The sequence below is a fragment of the Nomia melanderi genome, chromosome 2 (genome assembly GCF_051020985.1).
Source record: "Nomia melanderi isolate GNS246 chromosome 2, iyNomMela1, whole genome shotgun sequence".
NCBI classification, from domain to species: domain Eukaryota; kingdom Metazoa; phylum Arthropoda; class Insecta; order Hymenoptera; family Halictidae; genus Nomia; species Nomia melanderi.
Genome location: NC_135000.1, coordinates 5,527,269 through 5,548,278, shown reverse-complemented (window position 1 = coordinate 5,548,278; position 21,010 = coordinate 5,527,269). Strand labels below are relative to the sequence as shown.

Sequence of the window (21,010 nt, the reverse complement as noted above, 5' to 3'; positions counted from 1 at the left end):
ACCATCATTACTGCTCTAATCATAGAAAGTATTTGAGCTGTACTCGCAGAAATTTACGTCTATGGCGACAGTCCAGATGGTGTATCGCAGTTTCTCACAGACGCGCACTGAATCACAGCTTTATAAACTATTCTAATGCGACCGGTGTATATTAGTCGAGGATCGACTTTCACTCTTGAGAACGTAACCGCGTGTAATGAATTTATTACTGTTTAAACAGTTACGCGATTTATGCCTTGCAAAAAAGCGCCGCATAAAAAGGTATGCGTTCGCCGTTCGATGAAATTGTTTCATTTCGCCGTTCGAAACGTTGCCTCCGCACGAAGAAGAAATCGCGAGCGTTTGAAATTCTATCGGAAAGTGGGAAGGAAGGAATTCTTCGTGCTCGTGTAACCGTCGTCCTGACAAAGAGGCGAGGAACACGGTGGATCTAGATCATCGGCAGCGGGGACCGACACGCGAGGCCGCAGGCAATATCCGGCCGATCGATCTAAAGCCGGAAACGAGAGCCGTTCTCTCCAGACGAGCGCGATTGTTAGTCAACATAACGTAACACGTTCCGCCGGGAAAATGGTTTTCTTCGAAACGAACGATCGTGACTCGACGTCAAATGGAACAAACGTCGCGGTCCTGTCGCATTCGGTCTGATCGGTTTAGAAAGTACTTGGATGCGCTGTGTCTCCTTTCAGACGAGCTTCTCAACTCTTTCGTTCGTTTCAAGATGAATCGTTCGAGGGTTTTACCTTGACACTTGATGGGACAATGTGGTAGAGACTTTGAGGGATGGATCAATTTTAGAACGTTCATTTAGGAATGAAGGAATCGGGAGAATGATTTTATTTTATTTTTGTGATCTGAAGGTTTGCTTTTAAAACTTGCGAATATTATTTGTATTTCAAATTCTATAGTTTTTAAGTTTTCAAGTGTTCAAATTGCCAAAGTTTTAAAGTTATAAAGTTGCAAGGAGCAAAGCTTCAGGGTGCCGAAGTCCCAGGTTTCAAAGTTCTAAAGTTCTAAGTTTCAAAGTTTCAAGCATCCAGAGTTTCAAGTTCCAAAGTTTCAGAATCATGAAGTTCCAAATATCAAGTTCCAAGGTCCCAAAGTTCCAAATGTCAGTCTTCCAAGGTCGTAAAGTTTCAAGTATCAGTCTTCCGAAGTCCTAAAGTTCCAAGTATCAATCTTCCAAGGTCCTAAAGTTCCAAGTACCGAAGTTTCAAGCTCCCAAAGTTCTCAGTACAAAAGTTCCAAGTACCAAAGATGCAAAATCCGAAAGTTGCGAAGTTGTAAAGCTACACATTCCCAAAGTTGTAAGGTGCCAACGATCTTATTACTTAAAATATCAGCGTAATCAGTTTTCTACAACAGCAATCGCCAAACACTTTTCCCCGTTCCAAAAGGGTTAATATAGATTGTAAGGATCGTGGAATGTGAAATGTCCACGGTTACCTCAAAATTTCAACGAATTTATAGTCGTCAACTTGTCGCTTCCACGCGCAGACGTCCTTGAGGCCTCCACTTTCGAAAGAAGGAAAAAACGAAGAAAACCGAGGAACGCCAAAAGTTGAACGTATGCTAAGCGAGTAGCCGTCTTGGTCGATTCGGAATTCACTTTCCTTCTTACCGTGGAATTAGAACTCGAGCCCGTGGAAATTGCCGGATAGAATCGAGCAAATCGGGCGTATCTGTAGATCGATGAAACAGCCATTACGAAATTGGGGTTGATTCTTGTTTCGACGAACGTTCATTGTGTTTCGATGCAGGAGGAAAGAGTACAGATAAAGGAAAATCGAGAGGAAATTATTATTTTCTTTTCAGAAGATTATCTATCTTGATCAGAGCCATGAATTAGTACTCATAATTTGTTTATAGGTTGCCAGTTGTTTACAAGATGTCAATTATTACAAGTATTACTTAGAAATTTTCTTAAATGAGTTTCTAAATATGGAACAAATTGTTATATTGAATATTATCAACGTGATCTTTATTCTTTACATCGGAAGAGATATAATAACCATGTAACATCAAGATGAGCTCTTGATACTGATTTTTTCATGGACATTTAGCTTTGCAAACCTCAGACTGCCCACTACTTATTTTATATTTCAGTACAAGCGAATATTTGTATTTCCATACTTGCTAATTATAAGCGTACCCTTTATTACACGAGAAATAATAAAAGATTACACGGAATGTAATAGAAAGTACACATGTAACCGCGAAACGTAAAAATGCGAAGACCATCGTAAACCACGGAAAAATTGAGTAATTAGTAATTCAGCATGTGAAAGTTGGGATACACATATTTCACCGGCGTTTAATGTAACATAAGGCGTGCGTTAAGCCAAGAAGACAACTAACCGCGCAATTAAAACGAGCTTACGTATCAGCCGCCTCAATCAATGGCTCGAAATTGCAAAAAAAATGTTGTGTATCGAACGGGTCTACAGGTAAAAATACACGAAACTCTCTAATAATGTATTAATTAAACAAATATTGCTGCAATGGGAATAAGAAGAAAGTCTGGTTAAAGGATATAATAATTAGCACCTGCGGGAAGTTGTTGAACCTTGCAAATGCGTACGACTGAATCAACCGGCTACTCGAATTTGCGGATTGATCGCGGAACGATCCACGGTTTCGCGAAAAATAACCGAATAACCTCGGTAAAAGGCGTGGCGTCGATCGTTTCTAAAGTGTATAACGCTCGCGATACGGAATCGGGGAAAGTCGTTCGCCATGGAAACGAGTCACGGCCGATGTGCCGGTTTTACGTAAGGTGAAAATCGTCTTTAAGCCGAGGGAACGCGGCCCGATGCAGAAGCGAGAAGGAAACACGCGCGCACGACCTTCTCCTCTTTACGAATCAAACGTCCGATGCAGCGGGACCGATTAAAATCTTCGCTAAAAAGATCTAGAGATTACCAGGTAAAATTATTGCGCTCGTTAAGTCTGGTTCCTCAATCGCGCTGAAATTACTTTCGTTCTGCAAAGAGCGGCTCACGCAACTGGGACACGATTTATTTCTTTCCTGACTGTAATTACGAAAAAATGGCACGAGATAAAGAGTTATGGTTCAGCGGGAATTGCATTTTGTGGGACATACTTACTTTCTTCTTGAATGCAAGTGCGCCGGTGCTTTGGAATGTTTGCAGCATTTTTTAATGGGCTTCTTCAGAGACGAATGTTCCTTCGAAAGTGTGTTGGTGGAGTTTGCTGCTTTTGTTGTTAAAATGTGGCGTTTGTGCTGTGTGATGTGTTGTAGATGGGGAGTAGTTTATTTAGAATAATGTAATAGAAGTTTGTGCTTTCGTGATTTTGGGGTTTTGGGATTTTGGGATTTTGAGACTTGAGATTTGGGACTTCGAAACGTTAGTTTGGAACGTTAGAACTTTAGGACTTTGTAACTTGGAGACCTTGAGACCTTGGAACTTTATAACTTTGGAATTTTATAACTTTATAACTTTATAACTTTATAACTTTAGAATTTTAGAATTTTGGAACTTTAGAGCTTTAGAATTTTAGAACTTTAGAACCTTAGAACTTTGGAACTTTGGAACTTTGGAACTTTGGAACTTTAGAACTTTTCAAATTTAGAACTTTGAGGCGTCAGTAATTTTGAACTTTGGAACGTTGGAACTTTACAACTTTACAACTTTTCAATTTTAAACCTCGAACCATCCTACTATTGTCTACTCCATTCCATCCCCATAATTTCCATCTTTCCAATTAAATTTAAAAAGATATTGTGCGAGGTGGTGAAAAGGTGATTAACTCTGGTGTCCAGAAATAACTTCAGAGGCAATCCTGTCCAGTCGGCACGTACGTTCCCGACAAGTATTCGGAGTTATGGCACAAAAGACGTCGGGTCTGATCAGAAATTGCACGCACGTTAATGGCGACCGTGTTCACCGATTTCGTATTCACCTCGTGCGTCCCCGAATCGGCGGAGAAGGGATCGGTCTACAGTTTCGTGATGTGCCACGCGAAAGAGTAGCACTGGGTGGCTCGCGGCGTGCGCCGCTGCTACAACCTATCAAACTATTTTACGTATAGTTGTCGTGGCTTCCATTGTTCCTTTCGCGTAGCCTGCGATTGTTGCAACAAGGTTGCAGTACGGTTTCAATCGTCACGAATCTCGGTCTGTTGGATAATCAATTAAACAAATCACCTGGCCAGCAATTATGTACTGTGTTGCATTGTTGGTGCTCGGGTTCAACGCAGAATTATGCGATTTACATGTGCAATGCAGTATGTTTCTCTTGTTTTACATTCATATCGAATGAAATACATCCATAGAAGAGAAATTGCACACGTGCAACCGCAAAGTTCAATCTGATATTCACTGTTAATCCACACTGTTTTTAAGTTTCTAATTTTTCTTATGAAATATCGGTATTGAGAAACAGTCATTTGAATTTTTTTTACTAATCCTTGCTGATGCATGTGTGTTACAAGCATTGATATTTTACTTATTTCATTTATTTCATTATTTCATTATTTTCCGAGCATCCGCGTAAAATCAGCTGACTATTATACTTTACCCCATGCAACATCGTATTATTCAATCAGTTGTTACTTCATCGAAGATTACTTTATTCAATCAAGTATTACAAAATTCAATTCGCATACCTTTCAATCAAATTCCAAGCCAACCGACTCGCCGATTCCATTTAAAATTCGCTAAGAACATCGTCAAACATCGTCAAACCTGTTTTATCATTGTCAAATCCTCCGTCGATCTTTAAAAACATTCTTCACGCGTGTCAGGCAGAAGCGAAAGCGCGTTTCCAGCGTGAACCACACCTGCTCCTGCATCGCAGGCCCTCGCTGCACTTGAAATCCACGACGCCCAGGGCGATGCGGCAGCGGCGAGCCGATTTCGGCCGGTGTCGAAAGAAAGCGAGGATCTTTGGGTGTAATTGGGCCGAGGCCCCGTCCCAGCGGGAATCGGGGAAGGCCTCGAGCTGGATTCCAGGAGGAAGCGCGCAAAAACCGGGAAAAGCAGCCCGTCGCGCCGGAAATATTGGGTTGACGAGAAAATCTTACCTTGTAATATGACGTACAGTGCGGCCAAACGGCCGTTTTCCGGACGAAATTCAATAACTTAGAAAGTACTAGTGATACAAACAAATGCTTCAGACAAATGTTGTGACGTATAGTGTTAAGCATATAGTGGTTATATTTTGTTTAAATTGTTAGAGTATTGCGCAGTTTTTTCAATCACAATGGATATTTTCTGTTTTGATTCAGGCGTTATATAAATAGAAACGGAATTGATTTGCAGAAGATTTTGATTTTTCAAATGAAGATCATTTTGTTTAAGGGACTACTTAGTTAACCTATCTTCAATTTTCGTTATGTGAATATAATAAGATTTCGTTTCTTCCATTATAACGTCTGGCTGAATTCTATGATTCGAATATACGATTTCAAAGTCTATAAAAATTAATTTATGAAACGAAGAATGATTAAATGTAAAGGTCACATTGACTTTTGAGAGGTGAAAAGGTTTCGACTATACTATTCTGCGTACTTCTCCCCTTATTCTACAATGTTTCAGCTTTAATTAGAAAAATTTCATTGTTCTGTTTCGATTGCATTAAAAGTTTTCGAATTTTGACCCAAAAATTGACCAAATGTTCTCTCTGTGCGGAGTTTTGTGCTCTCTGCGAAACCGTCGGGCACCGTTACGCGCGGGCATACCGTCCGTGCACGCTCGACCTGAATTATTTCCGCTGCAACGCGGCCATTGTGCCCGACACGAGTAGTTTCGAGCACGCCGCCATGGACCGGGCACATGGCCGGTTTTTCATCGATCGTTTATCGCCGTTGGTTGCGGACGAGTGGGACCATTGTCGACGAATCAGCGTTGAAGATGAAATTTTGCGAAATATACATCTTCTGATTTATTACCTTTCCCGTTCGTATAATACGAAACTTTGAGCAGCAGATTTGAATTTGTTTAAACCTGATGGAATTTTAATTAGAGTCTCCTTCTTGGAGATTTTGAATCCAAGAATGAGCCTCTGTGACTCTTGGTATCGCAAATTTCAGGAAACTTCACTTTTTGCCTTGGTACTTTTTAAGCTCGTATAATACGAAACTTTGAGAGGGAAATTTGAATTGGATTCGTTGTTAACTGCAACTTATTTTAAAGCTTTTTGCTTGATAAATTGATTTCTTTCGATACAATGCTAACCAACATTTCATAGAATATGTGTCAGTTGCGTTGTGAGTCTTCGTATTCGTATAACACGAAACTTTAAGCGGGACATTTGAATTGATTTGAGTCGAATTCAATGTTTCTCCTAATTTCTTTTCAAGATGATTGATTTGTTGTTCGTCTCTGTTTCAGGCTGAAGGAATTGATCACCTGGTAGCCATGAACCTCGCGCTGCATGGATTTTTGTTGCAGGGTGAGTGTCATCAGCTTCTAACGCAGTTAATGCAGCTTGCATGCATTCTCGTTTCTGCGCGTGGAAAATGAGATCGCAGGAGCAGTTTTATCTTGTTGCTGCCAATCCCGAGTAAGTTTCGGACCCTCGTGCTCGCATATGCCCCTTTTTGCGGAATAAAGCGATGCAATATGGTGCATCGCGCGAACAATGCACCGAGAAGGAACTTGCACTCGTGTATCAGGGGTTGACCTAACTCAACTTCGGTCGTTGCATACAAGGTCCTCGAAAGAGGGAACGGAACAATGCACGGAAGAAGTGCATGATGCATGCGGCGAGTTTTATGCCTCTCGTTGCTCAGTTTCTTAACACCTGACATGTGGAGCTGACGTTTAAAAAATCGATGCAATAATGCATTCACTGCATGGCTATTTAATTTCGTGAAACTTTTTATTAACCTTCACCTGCATTTTCTTCATTCAGACCTAACTCTAGGTCTTTCAATATAGATTAATTGAATCGTAAAGCTTAAAATTATAAATAAATAAATAATCTTTTCGCTAGCTGAAAATTCTGTTCAAAAATTAATTTATCAAACATTACAGATTCATTCATTTCTTCGTTTTATTAAATTTACAGGTTAAAAATTGAAGAATCATAGATATAAAGAAATCTTCTTATAAAGAAAAATCTGTTATAGAAAATTATTCACTAATCTAATCTATATCTGATATTAGAATCTTTATCAATTGAAAATTATAAGTATTTCTCCTGTACAATAGAATTCCAAAATATTCTTTGTTCTATAAAAATGTAAGTTTACTATGCAGAGAAATGTCTTTTCTATCCTCAGTGTCTATGTTACGAGGTTTTCAATTCGCCAGAAGAAAATTAGCTAACGTGCCCAGACGGCAATCGCGCATCACCGTGTTAACTGGGTTTTCGTGTCGAGTCAAGGTGTTTCCTACGTGAATGCAAAGACAGCGGTGTATGCCGGGCACGATATAAGAATCTCGAATGAATCGAGTCGCTGGGAGGAGCGGAGAGTTCGCAGAAGCAGAAGGAGAATCGCGAATGTAATTGTTATCACGTTACGCGAGGACTTCATTAAGCAATTCGCCAAGTTTCTTAAGCATAGCTTTATTGCCAAAGACCCGGGGCTGATTATTGAAGATGTAGAAATGTTGCTAACAGAGCGAAACGTTTAAAATAATTACACCGGCTACAGGAATTTCCCCTGGGAATAATAAAGGAGCAATTATGTCGTGTGTGCTGGCGATTTTCTGGAAGAATAATTTCGTAGAATTAGCCTCAGGAGTGATATTAGTCTTTGCTTTTATTTTATTGCGCAATAACGAGGCATTAAGTTTAACTAGATGTCGTAATTATACAGATGTTTCGCCTGTTGGTGACGTGCTTGATTAAATCTACGGAATATCATAAGCCAAGTAAGACACGGTACTTTATTTTCACGATCCGCGCAGTAACTTTCATACAGTGGTGATTCAGCGGTCTTAAACTCGTTCCGTACGTAGAATACGCGTTATTCCCCGCTGGCGAACCTCATTTCCGCCAATTTGGGTTGAGTTATTAACCAGCCAGTTACTTTTTTTCACGGATTCATTAAAACATGCAGAAAAATGTCAACTGAACGAAGCTGGGAGTATATTAATAAGGAGAAAGAGACTTTCTAAGAGATGCGAGAAGTATTTGGAACTTTCAGGGTTTGAGGAAGTTTGGAATGATAGGACTGGGCAGGGATAGTTTTAAAAGTTTGTAGTTTATCAAGAATTTTGGATCGTTACATCTTGAAATATTGAGACTGTATGATTTTGGGCTTTTTGGAGTTTAGGATTCTGAAGTTTGGACTTTAAGGTGTTGGAGTCTTAGGACTTTAGGTTTTGGAACTGATTTTAAGGTATTTTGGTTTTTTAAAAATAACCTCTTGATTCTTTGAGAAATTGGAACTTTAAAATTTGGAGAATTTTAGATTGTGGATCCTTGAATTTTAGAATCTTTAGATCCTAACTTCTTAGACACCAAAAAGCTAGAGATACTGGGTCGTTGAGATCTTCAAATTTCGAAATTGAAAACTTGAGACTCTGTAATCTCAAAATTTTCGAATTTTAGATCTTTGTGACTTTAAAAACATATATCCTTGAAATTCCATTAAACTAACTTCTCAAACCCCTAAAAGCTCGGAACACTACACAATTATTATTATTAAACTCAGAAATTTTGCAATCTTAGAACCCTAAGTTCTTGAATATTCGAAAATTTGAGATTCTACAAACTCCAGATCTTGTAATTTTATATCTCCGAGACTTCGAGACTACAGATCCTTGGAATTCCATGACCTCTAGACCCCAACGTCTCAAACCCCTAAAAGCCAAGAACACTTCCATTAAAACCATAAAACTCAGAAATTCTGCAATCTTCGGACCCTAACTCCTCGAAACCTTTAAAACTCAAGGCTCCGGAACCTCTACGTCTTCGACACATGCAGATTATAAATCCATAAAACGATCTCCGCCACGTCCCAAAAACCCAAAGACCCTAGAACACATCCCAAAACGAAATTTTTCAATCCCAGCTCACCTCCTGAAATCCTGAAATCCTGAAAACCCTAGATTCTGTGTGGTCCCCGGTAAAACCGGAAAATTACAGAACCCTCACCCTACGGTCTCCCAGTTCATCTGACAAAGCCTATTCACCCGGAGCTTCGTACCACTTTATCCCAGTGAATTCGCGGATCTACGCGAATAAACTTGAAAGCTTGTATCCTGCACGCTGAAAAAGGACTCCGGCTCGCTGGAGCCTCTTTTAAGCGACAGGATTACATCAAAAGGGGGGCTGCAGCGCCATCGCTATCTACAATAAAATTCCAAACAAGTGGATGTGCTCGTCCCACGTGTTTCGACCGCGATGCATACGTTTCACGGACGGATGTCCCACGAGGCAGCATTCCATTGGCCGGCCGCAGTCGATGCAACTTCCATTTAGCTCCTACGTAAACATAAATATATGCGAACGAGGCTCGCGCAAAGGTGGTTCGGCACGTTTCGCGCGGTAATCTCGGCTGGTGGTCCAGAGACGCGGCCGTTCCAGCGTGTACGGCCGCGGTAATGAATACAAATGTCTTCGTTCCAGTCGGGGATCGTTCCTTTATCGATCCTTGCCCCGCGATCGACGGCTCCTTTTTTATTTCGATACGGTCCGACCGAAAATATCTCGCCGCTTCTGTCACTGGCTGAATAAAGTTGCTTTTCTGACGCTTTAGGCTTCACGCTTCTCGGAAATTGGGGAAATGTGATTTCGGTGGAGAAGGATTTTTACTTAGGGATCGTCGAGGATGCTCTTGTGGTTTGGATGGTTTGTATGCCTTTGCGTTGCGAGTGTTTTGTGCAGTTTTCGAGTATAATTGTTGTATTGGTGATTTTATTATTGTGGTGGGTACTAGGTAATTGAATTGAGAGTTTCTGTGGCTTTTTTATGGAATTTAGGGTGGTTTCTTAAAGGATTATGGAATTACTTCGAATTTCTATTCCTTGAATATTTATTTTTGTGAGAAGTTGATTTAGGTAATTTACATTATGTTTTCGTATTTTAGGCATTTTGTGCAATTTTGCACGTTGCTTATTGTACTCAGTTATTAGTTTAATTGTTATGTTAATATATAATCAAGTATTTATTTTTCTAGTTTCTTCTATAGAATTTTCACTCTTCCCTTAAAAAGTTTACCCAACTACTTCCAAGCTCTATGTTTTCAGATTCCCACGTCAATTTACGCGTTGAAAACGGAGAATTTGCATGAAAATATTGTAATGTCACGGTTTGAACAGATGCAAACGTTTCGTTCGCTAAAAACTCGGTAAAAGTACGGAAACGATGAGTCAAAAATGCACGATACGCGGCCGTTAATTAAGCCAGGAACAGTCGAGCGGATAGACGAAAGTCAGGGCTGCATAATGCAACGGCGCAGCTGCGTGCAATGCAATCGAGCCACATCGGCTCGGTGGAAATCGGCGAGGAAAAAATCGGATCGGGCAACGGAATCCGGGAATTCGCGGTGATCGCTCGATACTTTTTTGCTAGCTCTCTTGAATAACAACGTTGTTATTACGATAATCGCGAGCCCCATGCTTCGCATTTCTATCTACCTTGTCATTTACCGGTTTACTTTCATAATTGCTTGGTATGATCGGTTTGATACTGAAATTACAAGTGTTTAGACGCTATCCATTCGATCTTGACGAGCCTAACTAACGTTCAATACGGCTGTCATTGTACTGATACGGATGTGTATACATTGGTAGCGTGTTTTACTGTTAGTTGGATCACTTCGATTAAATCGAAACTTTTTATGGAGATTAACTATTAGTTCAATCCTTGTTGTATAAAATATCGTGTCAGACTTGTAACGAGAATTTTAAACTTAATTCGTAAAGCCTAAATGTTACTTCACGTGAAAAAAGATAAGTAACGTTTAGGCTTTATTTTGAAAAAATATGTAACATTTAGGCATCTCGAATTCGAAAACAAGATTGAAAAGAAATTAAGTATTCCTTTCCTATTATTTATTGTTAACTTTCAGAGCAAACGTAGATAAAGATTAAGTATTAAGTTCTCTTCCTTTCATAATAATTGATTAACAAAATGGTTTCATCAAACAGAAAAGAAATTATAGGACAAGGGGTTAATAGTTTCTATTTGCTATCGATTATAAGGGATTTCCTTGTACAAATTAAAAATGCACCTTCCTGAAGAACTTGAGATTTATCTAATATATATAATACACAGCACGATCCTGGCATTCTTGATCCAGTTCTAATTAAAACATTTGTATTTAATCCACGCCTGAATTAATTCTGTGTAATTTAATCCAGTTATACCGTGTCCAACGGGGTCTATGCTATTTTAATTTAAACCAAATGCAGCTAACTAGAGAACCCAACAGCGACGTAATGTGCTATGATCCTAATGCATCTGATAGACTCTTAATGCACCTGATCCAATCTTAAATAACTTAACCCACTTCCAACGAGCCCAATTGCGTTCCAGTGAGCCTAATCCGATCCAAGAGGACTTAATCCACGGGTGACAACGCTAATCTTGGTCCTCATTTATCTAACTGCCTCCGACCTGTCCAATAATCATTAGCACCAAGGAAAATATTAGTCTGATATTCCAAGTCAAACTTCATTTAAAAGTCTTGTTAGATACTCTAGGAGATGAATTACTATATTTTAACAATAAATAATCATTTCGTTGCTGATTCAATGGACACTCGTCAACTCGAAGGATTCAGTGATTATACCATTGATCACAAAATTGCAGTATAATCTTTTAATTTTGTCAGACCTTTCTCAAATGTCGTAGTCCAGAAGCTAAATTCAAAGAATTTAATCACGATGTGACTAGAAAATTGCTGTATGTCTAATCTTTTGATCTTTTCAAACTTCTATCAGACACTGTAATCTAAAAGCTAAATTTAAAAGTCTCAGCCACCACATAATCAATCAGAAAATTACAATATCTACCTATATACTTTCGATTTTCTCAGACTTCTATCAGATAGCGTACTCTAAAAGCTGTATATAATAATAATCGAACAAAAAATTGCAATATGTACCTATAATCTTTTAATTTCGTCAGACTTCAGCCAGACAACGTAGCCTAGGAGCTAACTCCAGAAGACTCAATCACCACATAAACGATCAGAAAATTGCAATATCTACTTACAATCCCTTAATATTCGCAGACATCCATCAGAATCCACAGCCCAAAAGCTATACATGATAATAACCTATCAGAAAATTGCAATATCTACCTATAATCCCCTAATTTTCTCATAAATACATCAGATAACATACCCTAAAAGCTATACAATAACTCATCAGAAAATTGCAATATCTACCCACAATATTTGAATTTCCTCAAATTTCAATCATATAACGTAGCCCAGAATCTACTCTAACAGGACTCGGTCACATAACCGATCAGAAGACTGCAATACGTATAATCTTCCGATTTCCTCAGAGCTCTGCCAGGCAACGTAGTCTAGAAGCAAAACCGAAGGACTCGGTGACCGCGTGATTGGTCGCAAAATTCGTCCGTCGGTCGGCACGCGGATGGAATCGAGAATCGGCTAACAGGCCAGTGTCGCAAATGAATCATCGGTAAATGCGTTTATGATGCGAGGGCGTGCATCGCCGCGTCCCGTCGCGTCGCGTCGCGTCGCCGCGGATGGAAGGGAACACCCGTTTTGCCTTGCCGCAACCGGCAAACCGAAGAAAGTTCGGACGAAAGAGCGAACGAGGTTGCGTGGCTCGCCTCGAAGCATGAAATATGCGGAAGAATATTTTGGAACGATCGGAAAGATAGGCCGCGGCCCGCGTTTCCGCGTTTCAATTAAACGCGGAGGGAACGGGATCATATCGGCGAATATCTTTTGCTCGGACAGCGAAACGACAGTTGCTAGTTTGCCTGTTTGATCCGTCCGTTGATTCGACTGTTTTCTTGTTTATCAATGCGGTTGGTTGGTTTTCCGGTGGGAACTGCGGAGCGGAGTAGTTGAAGTTTTCTAGTTCTTTTAAGTGGAGTATGGAATGTCTGCGAAGTTGCTGTTTAGTGATATAATTAGGAATAGGTATCTGAATATTTAAGTGCAGAGCGTTTTAAAGTTTTACAATTTACTTGGAATTTACAACGTCTGAAACTTCTAATGTTTAGAACTCTCAATGCTTAGAATTCTCAACACGTGGAATTTTCAACGCTTGGAAATCACAACTTTTGAAACTACCAACGTTTAGAACTCTCAATGCTTAGAATTCTGAACGCTAGGAATTTACAACATTTAGAACTCTCAATGCTTAGAATTCTGAACGCTTGGAATTTACAACGTTTAGAACTCTCAATGCTTAGAATTCTCAACGCTTGGAATTTACAACGTTTAGAATTCACAACGTTTGAAACTTTCAATGTTTAGAACTCTCAACACTAGGAGTTCTCAACGCTTGGAATTTTCAACACTTAGAATTTTCAAGTTCAAAACGCTAAGTATTATCATAAAGCGAACTGATATCTGTATTCTTACGATTCAATAGTCAAATGACTCACAATATTTAGACATTTACAGAAATATATACCTAAACCTAGATATAACAATAAGGTTATATGACAACATAGTGATATGGCAGTGCATTTGCCATGAAAATGTAAAGATACGATCATTGACCGACAATCTAACCGTAGCCCAGGTACATAAATATGTTCCAGTGATGCAAATCAGTGAAACATTCCAATGTCCCAATTTTTAGACAATCAATTGTATTATGAATGCACAAAATCCTCAGGCTACACATAGCACGCGACACTATCTTTAATCTCTTGCGTAACGGCGTGAACGTTGATCGGAAAGTCTGTCGAAAATATGGACTCCATCGAGAAAGTCCTCGAATCGTCGGGCTGCGCTATAAATAACAGGCGCACTGTAAAGATTTTTGCATAACGACGGAATCCAGCCGAAATAATTAACTTTCGCCCGCACGACCGCGCGGACGGTCAACGTATTAATCATTTGACACGCGACCGGTACGTCGTTACCGTGATCACATAACAATGGCGGATTGATTACGCGAGCCAATGGCTCGCTAACGTGAAGTGAAACGAAATTAATCGGCACGACGAGCCGTGGCGCTGGGAATAATTAGAGAAATACCTGCCCGACGCGTTAGAACGATTGTGAAGGCCCTTGATACATCAAACTCCTCAATTTAATTGCCTAGACGTAGAAAAATGAAAAATTGCTACTTGTTTCATAATAATCTACCTGTCGAAGGTATATTAATTACTAGATGTCCGAAGATTACATTATTTTCTTCATTAGACGTGTGAAATCTGTTGGACACTTGTTTTAGAGAGGGATCGTTTATGATTTACGAAATCTGTTTCGATTTTCCTGCTGGCAGGTTTAAGTAGAAACAGAAAGTTATAATTTCATAGGCACATTCCAATTGCGTAAGGTATCATAAACTTTCTAGTTCGAAATAGAGATGTTTGTAGGGGTTATTAAAATTCTTTTATAAATATTACTTGTGTTAACAAATGTCTCAATGTCTCAGACTTGGACGTCTTTATTCTACAAAATTGCTCGTTATCCAGTCATAGACTTCATTGAATCTAGGTCAAGCTTCAGTTAGTTGCCATGTTGTTTTGAGCGTAGGTTAACTACAGGAGCCTTAATGTTAGGTCAGGATCAGGTGCTAGTTAGATCTAGGTTATAGAACGATAAGCTAGATCTGGGATAGACACTGATAAATGTGTTAGGACTAGAAGAGTGTATATCTAAGACTGAGTTAGACCTAAGCACCTGTTAGATTTGGAACAGATGCTGATTAAATGTAGGTTACTTTTATAGTAAATGTCCATAGACAGAAAATGAGCTAGGTCAGGGTTAGTCATAGATCTGATGTTTGTCCAAATGGTGATAGAAAAGTACTTAGATTAGATTTGGTTCAAGTATTGATCAATGGGTAAAATTTTTTTTTAAATCAGTGGAGAAACTCTTAACGTTCAGAATTCTCAACGCTTCGAACTTCCAAGGTTTGGAACTCTCAACGCTTAGAACTGGCAATTCTTGGAACTCTCAAAGCTTAGAACTCTCAATTTTTGGAACTCTTGACACTTAGAATTCTCAACTCTTGGAATTCTCAACATTCGGAACCCGCAACCTATGAAACTCTCAACATTCATAGTCTTCAACATTCAAATCTCCCAACGTTATCACAAAATAAACTGTACTCCATATTCCTCTAATTTAATTCTCAAATGATCATCTATCATTCCAATTCTTCCCAATTATCGAATTAAACGATCCTAGTCCTTTCTCCATTCTAAAACCTTCAGACGATGATGTTCATTAGCTAAATCATCAGCTGGTTAGATCGATGAACGCACAAATATTCTAGAATCTCCGGTAAACCGCGTTTCCTCCTGCTTTTCTCCTACCCGGTGGCTGTCCTCCTCCTGTTTGCCCGACTGTCTGACTTTTCTCCTTACGTAACCGCGTAACTGCAGCGCAAGGATGCGGTTAGACCTTTCGAAGCGTGTTTCTACCCATTCCCGATGTCACGTAAGACGCGTGCTAGTCACGATCTTAATTTCACTCTCTCACGTTGCCGAATAATTGGTAAGAGCAACGCGCCCCACGCACTTCCATCCGCTGGGAACGATTTTCCATCGGTACTATCGAATAGTTTGCTCTAGATCACTGCTTTCACGATCCTCTCGTTCCTCTTCTCCGCGGGATGATCACTTTGGCAGTTCTTTTCACACGTTTTCTTCCTTTTCAAAGGTGTAACATAGATCCTTATTAAATTCTCACTGCATGCAAATTTTAGTGTTCATTTCGTATTCATTTCTCATTTCTTTACGACTTTCCTCTGCGAAAATTGCACAGTATTTCAAGATAAAGCGATTAGAAGAATGTCAGAATAATTTTATAAAAGGATGTTAAGAAATATATAAAGCTGTCACAATTATTTTTCTCCTGATTTTAATATTCATGAAGGTACATCGGAACCTTGTCAAAATGTTCTTTTTAATTATAAATTAATTATTTCCTAGTGTCCGTTAATTTAGATATTATTAATTCGATAGCTAGAGTTCCATTGTATGAAAACCGTGCGTCGAAGTATCGAAGATAATTTCATAGCGATTAATGCCGATGAATTCTTCAGATATACCGTAGATGTTAATTATTTTTTCGGTTTCACGTTGCGCGTTTCGTTTCCGGGCTGCGTGCCAGTAGTCCTGCTCAATTATAAAGTCCGGGGCATGTTCGTGCACCGTCGGGGAGCGGTTGAAAGCGAAGTTGTTATCACTGGACGCTAATAAAGCGAACGAACCGTGGCGAGGAATGCCGGAAAAAAGAAACGAAAGCAATTGCCGGGGGAAAATGATTCCAGCGAGATTGTGCTACTAGAGTGTTAACTGAACGCTGCTCGCTCCGTTAGCGCGAGTAAATTCATTGACACCGATGAAGATTAGATTGAGGGTTCGCCTGAATCACTCCGGAGATACGGTACAAATGTTTACAAATTCTCTGCGTTGGAAATTGTGCAACTAATGCATTCGAATTACTGAGCAGATTACGTTTCATTCATTCTCTGAAGATTTCAATTGATGTTTTATTCAAGTGTAATTTTTAGTTGAATTTAGGATTGTCAAGAAGGAACATGTTTGAATGTAAATTTTGTGATGTGGACAATTTTATTATTTATTTTTGTAATACTGTCAATGTTTTGAGGTTGTATTCTGTCTTCAAAGTTGTACATAATTAAATAAGTTTAAATAAATCGTTAAAACAATAATTCTAACTATATTTATCATAATTTCATTGAAAATTTCTTTATTACTGTTTTATTTTACATCCACCAGTCAAAATGACCAGAAACCATATCTCCAAGGATTTTTAATAAACGTGTGGTCCATCGAGTTCCCTATATAAGCAATAAACGATCGTTTCCAAGCGAAAAGTGACATAAAACAGGACTGTAAAGTTCTTCGTAAAATCTGTAAGATGTAGCTTTACCTCGATCTTGCGCGTTGTGTTACGCGGAAAATATTATATAATAATACGAAGTTTATTTTCAATATTTCGCGTTAAGTGCCTTGTAAAAACGCGGCCGCGCGTGTTTCTGTTATCGTCGTACAAGCCGCGTCGGCTAGCCTTTAGCTTTCGTCGTTACGAAAGGACATTTACTCGAAATCCTGTTCCTCAGGATACCGGGCAACGTTTACGCTCTCGATCGTGATTTGCCAGATTTTACTCGTTTCTTCTTTGGTGCAGCTGACGTTAGTTGCATAAATTGCGTCAACAGTCCCCCTTTATCTTTCGTCTTTCCCATAAATTTCCTTTCCTACAATAGCAAACAAATAAAACGAAACAATAATAAGCAAGAGAATGATAAGAATACTTACGAATCTTCCTATCGTGACCGGAAGAATAAAGTATTTCCAATTATCTCTTTAAAAGAACAATGAATAATTAACGTAAATATTGAAAATAATTAACAGTCAATTGAAGTATTTAAAATAATGAGCTACAGTCGTTTATAATAATAACACTATAGCCATCTAAAACAAGTTCCAGTGTTCTTATTCCAAGATTATTAACATCATAAAACTCTCGAACACGCAAAATCATTTGCAAAATGATAACTCGAACAGTTTCACTTGCATAATACAACGACCATCAAACTCAAGCTTCATTAATATCGCATAGACTCGAAAAAATATTGCCCCCATAATTTTTCTAACAAGCGTGTATCAATTATATTGAAATATTCAATGCTTTTGCTATTAAGACAACGTTGAACACCGCGAGCGATCGCGGTTTCGCGTAAAACCGAACGCGAGGCCCCGCGGAGATTTAATTGCGGCGATCAGTGACGAAACCGTAGATCTCTCCCGAGGCGAATTCGCTTTCCTTCTTCGAATCCGGGTCAATTTTCCGCGGAGGCGCATCTTTCGTATAATTTGTCGTCTATTTACGGTCACTTTTCGAACCGAGCCTTCCACTGCACTGGGAACGATCGGCTGCAAACGGAAGCTCGCCCGTTTTACGAGCGAAGACGCATCCTCCTAATTAATTCTAATTAATAGCCGTCCGACAGGAACAATGGCCTCTTTCACCCGAAAGCCCCGAACATCTCACGTCGACCTTTCATCCATTCTCACTGAAGAGTTTCACCTTGCCTGCCATTGTCTTCGTCAAGAAAATCGAGCTGGTATCTTCAATTAGCATAAAACGAACCTGGTAATTAATATCGCCGCGAGGAATGCGTGAAGAGGTGTATATTCCACGAGGTTTTCTTTTTGGGAAGCAAAGTGTACTAATAAAATAATAATGAAATCATGGTTTTCATTATTTGAGGTTGTGTGAATGTTTTATGTTTAGTTATCAACGAGGATATGCCCGTTTAACTGATCGGTTAAGGTTATGATACCTAATAGTTGATATGAATATTTTAATATTAATGTTTGATACATAATAGTTGATATAAATATTTTAATATTAATGTTTAACACTAAAAGTACCGAGCAGTTAAATTGACGTTTTGAAATTTTTTTATAGAAACTTTAAGAGTGCATATATTGAGACTTTAATTGATTTAGTATTCAGTTTGTGTATTGCTAAATCAATTTCTTTAATAATTTCTCTGAGAAACATTTGTTATCTATTTAATAATTAACTTTCAGAATTAATCAACTGTACTATCACAAAAATTCTACTAATGTACTAAAGAAGTTACAAAAATTCAAAAGGTCTCTATGAAAGATGTAATTAATTAGACATATAATAATATAAATAATTATTTGAGTCATCGTCGTATTATACAATTAAATTACCAACATTGTCAATATTCCGAAAGGAAGAATCCAGGAATCAGTCATATTGATGTGCCAGATAGTTTTAGTGTTAATGTAAATATTAAATATTGTATGTTAATGTTTGTAATATTAATGTATTGTGATTATTGGTAGTCAATTATTGGTAGATTCACCTTGTAAAAACGAGAAGAATGGTTAGAGGGGTCGATCGAGAAAACGGTATAGCCAGATTTAACAGCGAGGCTGTTCAAGGACGTTCGTGGTTTCTCCCACCACAAAGTAACTGGATAGGACACGCCCACTTGTATATCTTGTTTCCTGTGATGTAGATTTCCTGCATATACTTGGGAGGCTAATTAGTTTTGAAGTAATTGCGGGGTCTGGCTTGTTGACTTGGAAATTAGTGAAAATGGAGTGTTAATATTTTTTAGTGGTGTTATGTCTCTCTGTTTTAATGATCCCGAGGTTTAATTGCAACTTTCAATTACCTTACAGCTGAATCTTGCAACCGCAAGAAGAATTGTTAAATTTTATTTCAATGAATCATTGAATAACTGATAGACAGTTCAAAGAGTTCAAAAGCACTTTTCAAAAAAGTTATAAGCTAAACCGAATTTTCAAAATTTCAAGCTTCATCATACAAAATTAAAAATTTAATTTATAAAATTAAGCTACTCTTCACAAATGTTCTATTCCAAAGTAAACTTCAAGCATACATTTCAAAGATAATATTATAATAACTTAAATCACCAATCTTAAACATTTCAGTACATTTCATTTCCAAACGCCTATCATTAATTCTAATAACCTAAATCATCAATCTTAAACATTTCAATACATTTTACTTCAAAACCTATCATTAATTCTAATAACCTAAATCATCAATCTTGAACATTTTGATATATTTTATTTCAAAACGCCTATCATTAATTTTCTGCAATAAAATGGATTTCGAAGGAAAAAGAACATTAAAGTGTTTCTCCGATCGTACGGTGTTTGAACATCAGGTGCATGCCTAATGAACACCTGTCGTGGGCAAGGAACGCGATCCTCGCGTCCACTTCCGGTTCGGTGCGGCTCAGGCATCCCTGAACTGCGTTTCCGTGGATTTCTGGATTACGTGCCGCGGTGCGTGCCGGGCTTATTATGCGCAAGAAAGTTAGAAAGAGGCGAGAACGAAGTCATTGCTATTCGAGGGCCGTCACAGGAAACGGAAGTTCTCGATTATCCGCGAGACACGAGAAGTATCTTCGGATCGTGGCGCACTTTTCTGTTGCACGAGGCTGTCAGCGTTCCAAAAAGAACTCCGGGAACATAAACTGTTGTCGGATTTCAATGATTATATATTTATAAACGTTTAAATTTCACTTTCGACCTGCAGCCGACGCACTGTACGCTGCAGTCCGGAGTCAATCATTTGAAACTGCAATAGAAATTATTGATGCAACGTTATTTCACACTTTGACGATGGTACTTTTTATTGTATCATTGATTTTCTTACGTTGACTTTCACTTGTTAACTGGCTGTTAGTAAAGTAATTCTTATTTTCATTGGAAAGGAGGTGGAGTTATATTCTATCAAATTTAATATGGAGAGATATTTTTGTATTGATTTTTTGCTTTAAGATTCAGTGATTAATATTGTGGTTTCTTTGAAAGTGATTAGGGTGTTATTAAGAATTGCAGTGTTGGTTAGCAGTTTCTTAAAATATGAAATGACGAGCTGGTGAGTCTTTTGAATATTGATTTTTTGCTTCAGAATTCAGTGATTAATATTGTGGTTTCTTCGAATGTGATTAGAATATTATTAGGAATTACAGCATTGGTTAGCAGTTTCTTAAAATATGAAATGACGAGCTGATGAGTGTTTTGAACATTGATTTTTTGCTTCAGAATTCAGTGATTAATATTGTGATTCCTTTGAAAGTGATTAAGATGCAGTTATTAATGCCCACAATTACAGCATTGGTTAGCAATTTCTTAAAATATGAAATGACAAGCAGATGAGTCTCCGTTGAATATTGATAGAAATGGCTGCGCGTAGGATTGGCAGAGGCAAAATTGTGAATCATCTTTTCAAGATATCGTTTAATTAAGGAATATTAGATGCCCGAGTGAATTGTGCATCGTGACCGTTCGGCGTGCACACGGACACGTGTCTACGCGAGCGTGTATGCGGCACGAGGGAGTTTCATTGAGGAGCAAAAAGATGAATGAGT

General features: G+C 38.6%; 1 protein-coding gene across 3 annotated transcripts in view; it reads left to right on the top strand.

The window, feature by feature from the left end:
- The window catches only part of LOC116426060 (uncharacterized), an 85,045-nt gene that overhangs the window by 31,931 nt on the left and 32,104 nt on the right, over nt 1-21,010 (top strand). For all 3 annotated transcript variants that reach the window (XM_076365196.1, XM_076365197.1, XM_031974521.2), the window contains one exon: nt 6,356-6,416. In XM_076365196.1, the coding sequence (XP_076221311.1) occupies nt 6,383-6,416 (34 nt within the window). In that variant the 5' untranslated portion in view covers nt 6,356-6,382. The remainder of the gene's footprint in view (nt 1-6,355; nt 6,417-21,010) is intronic.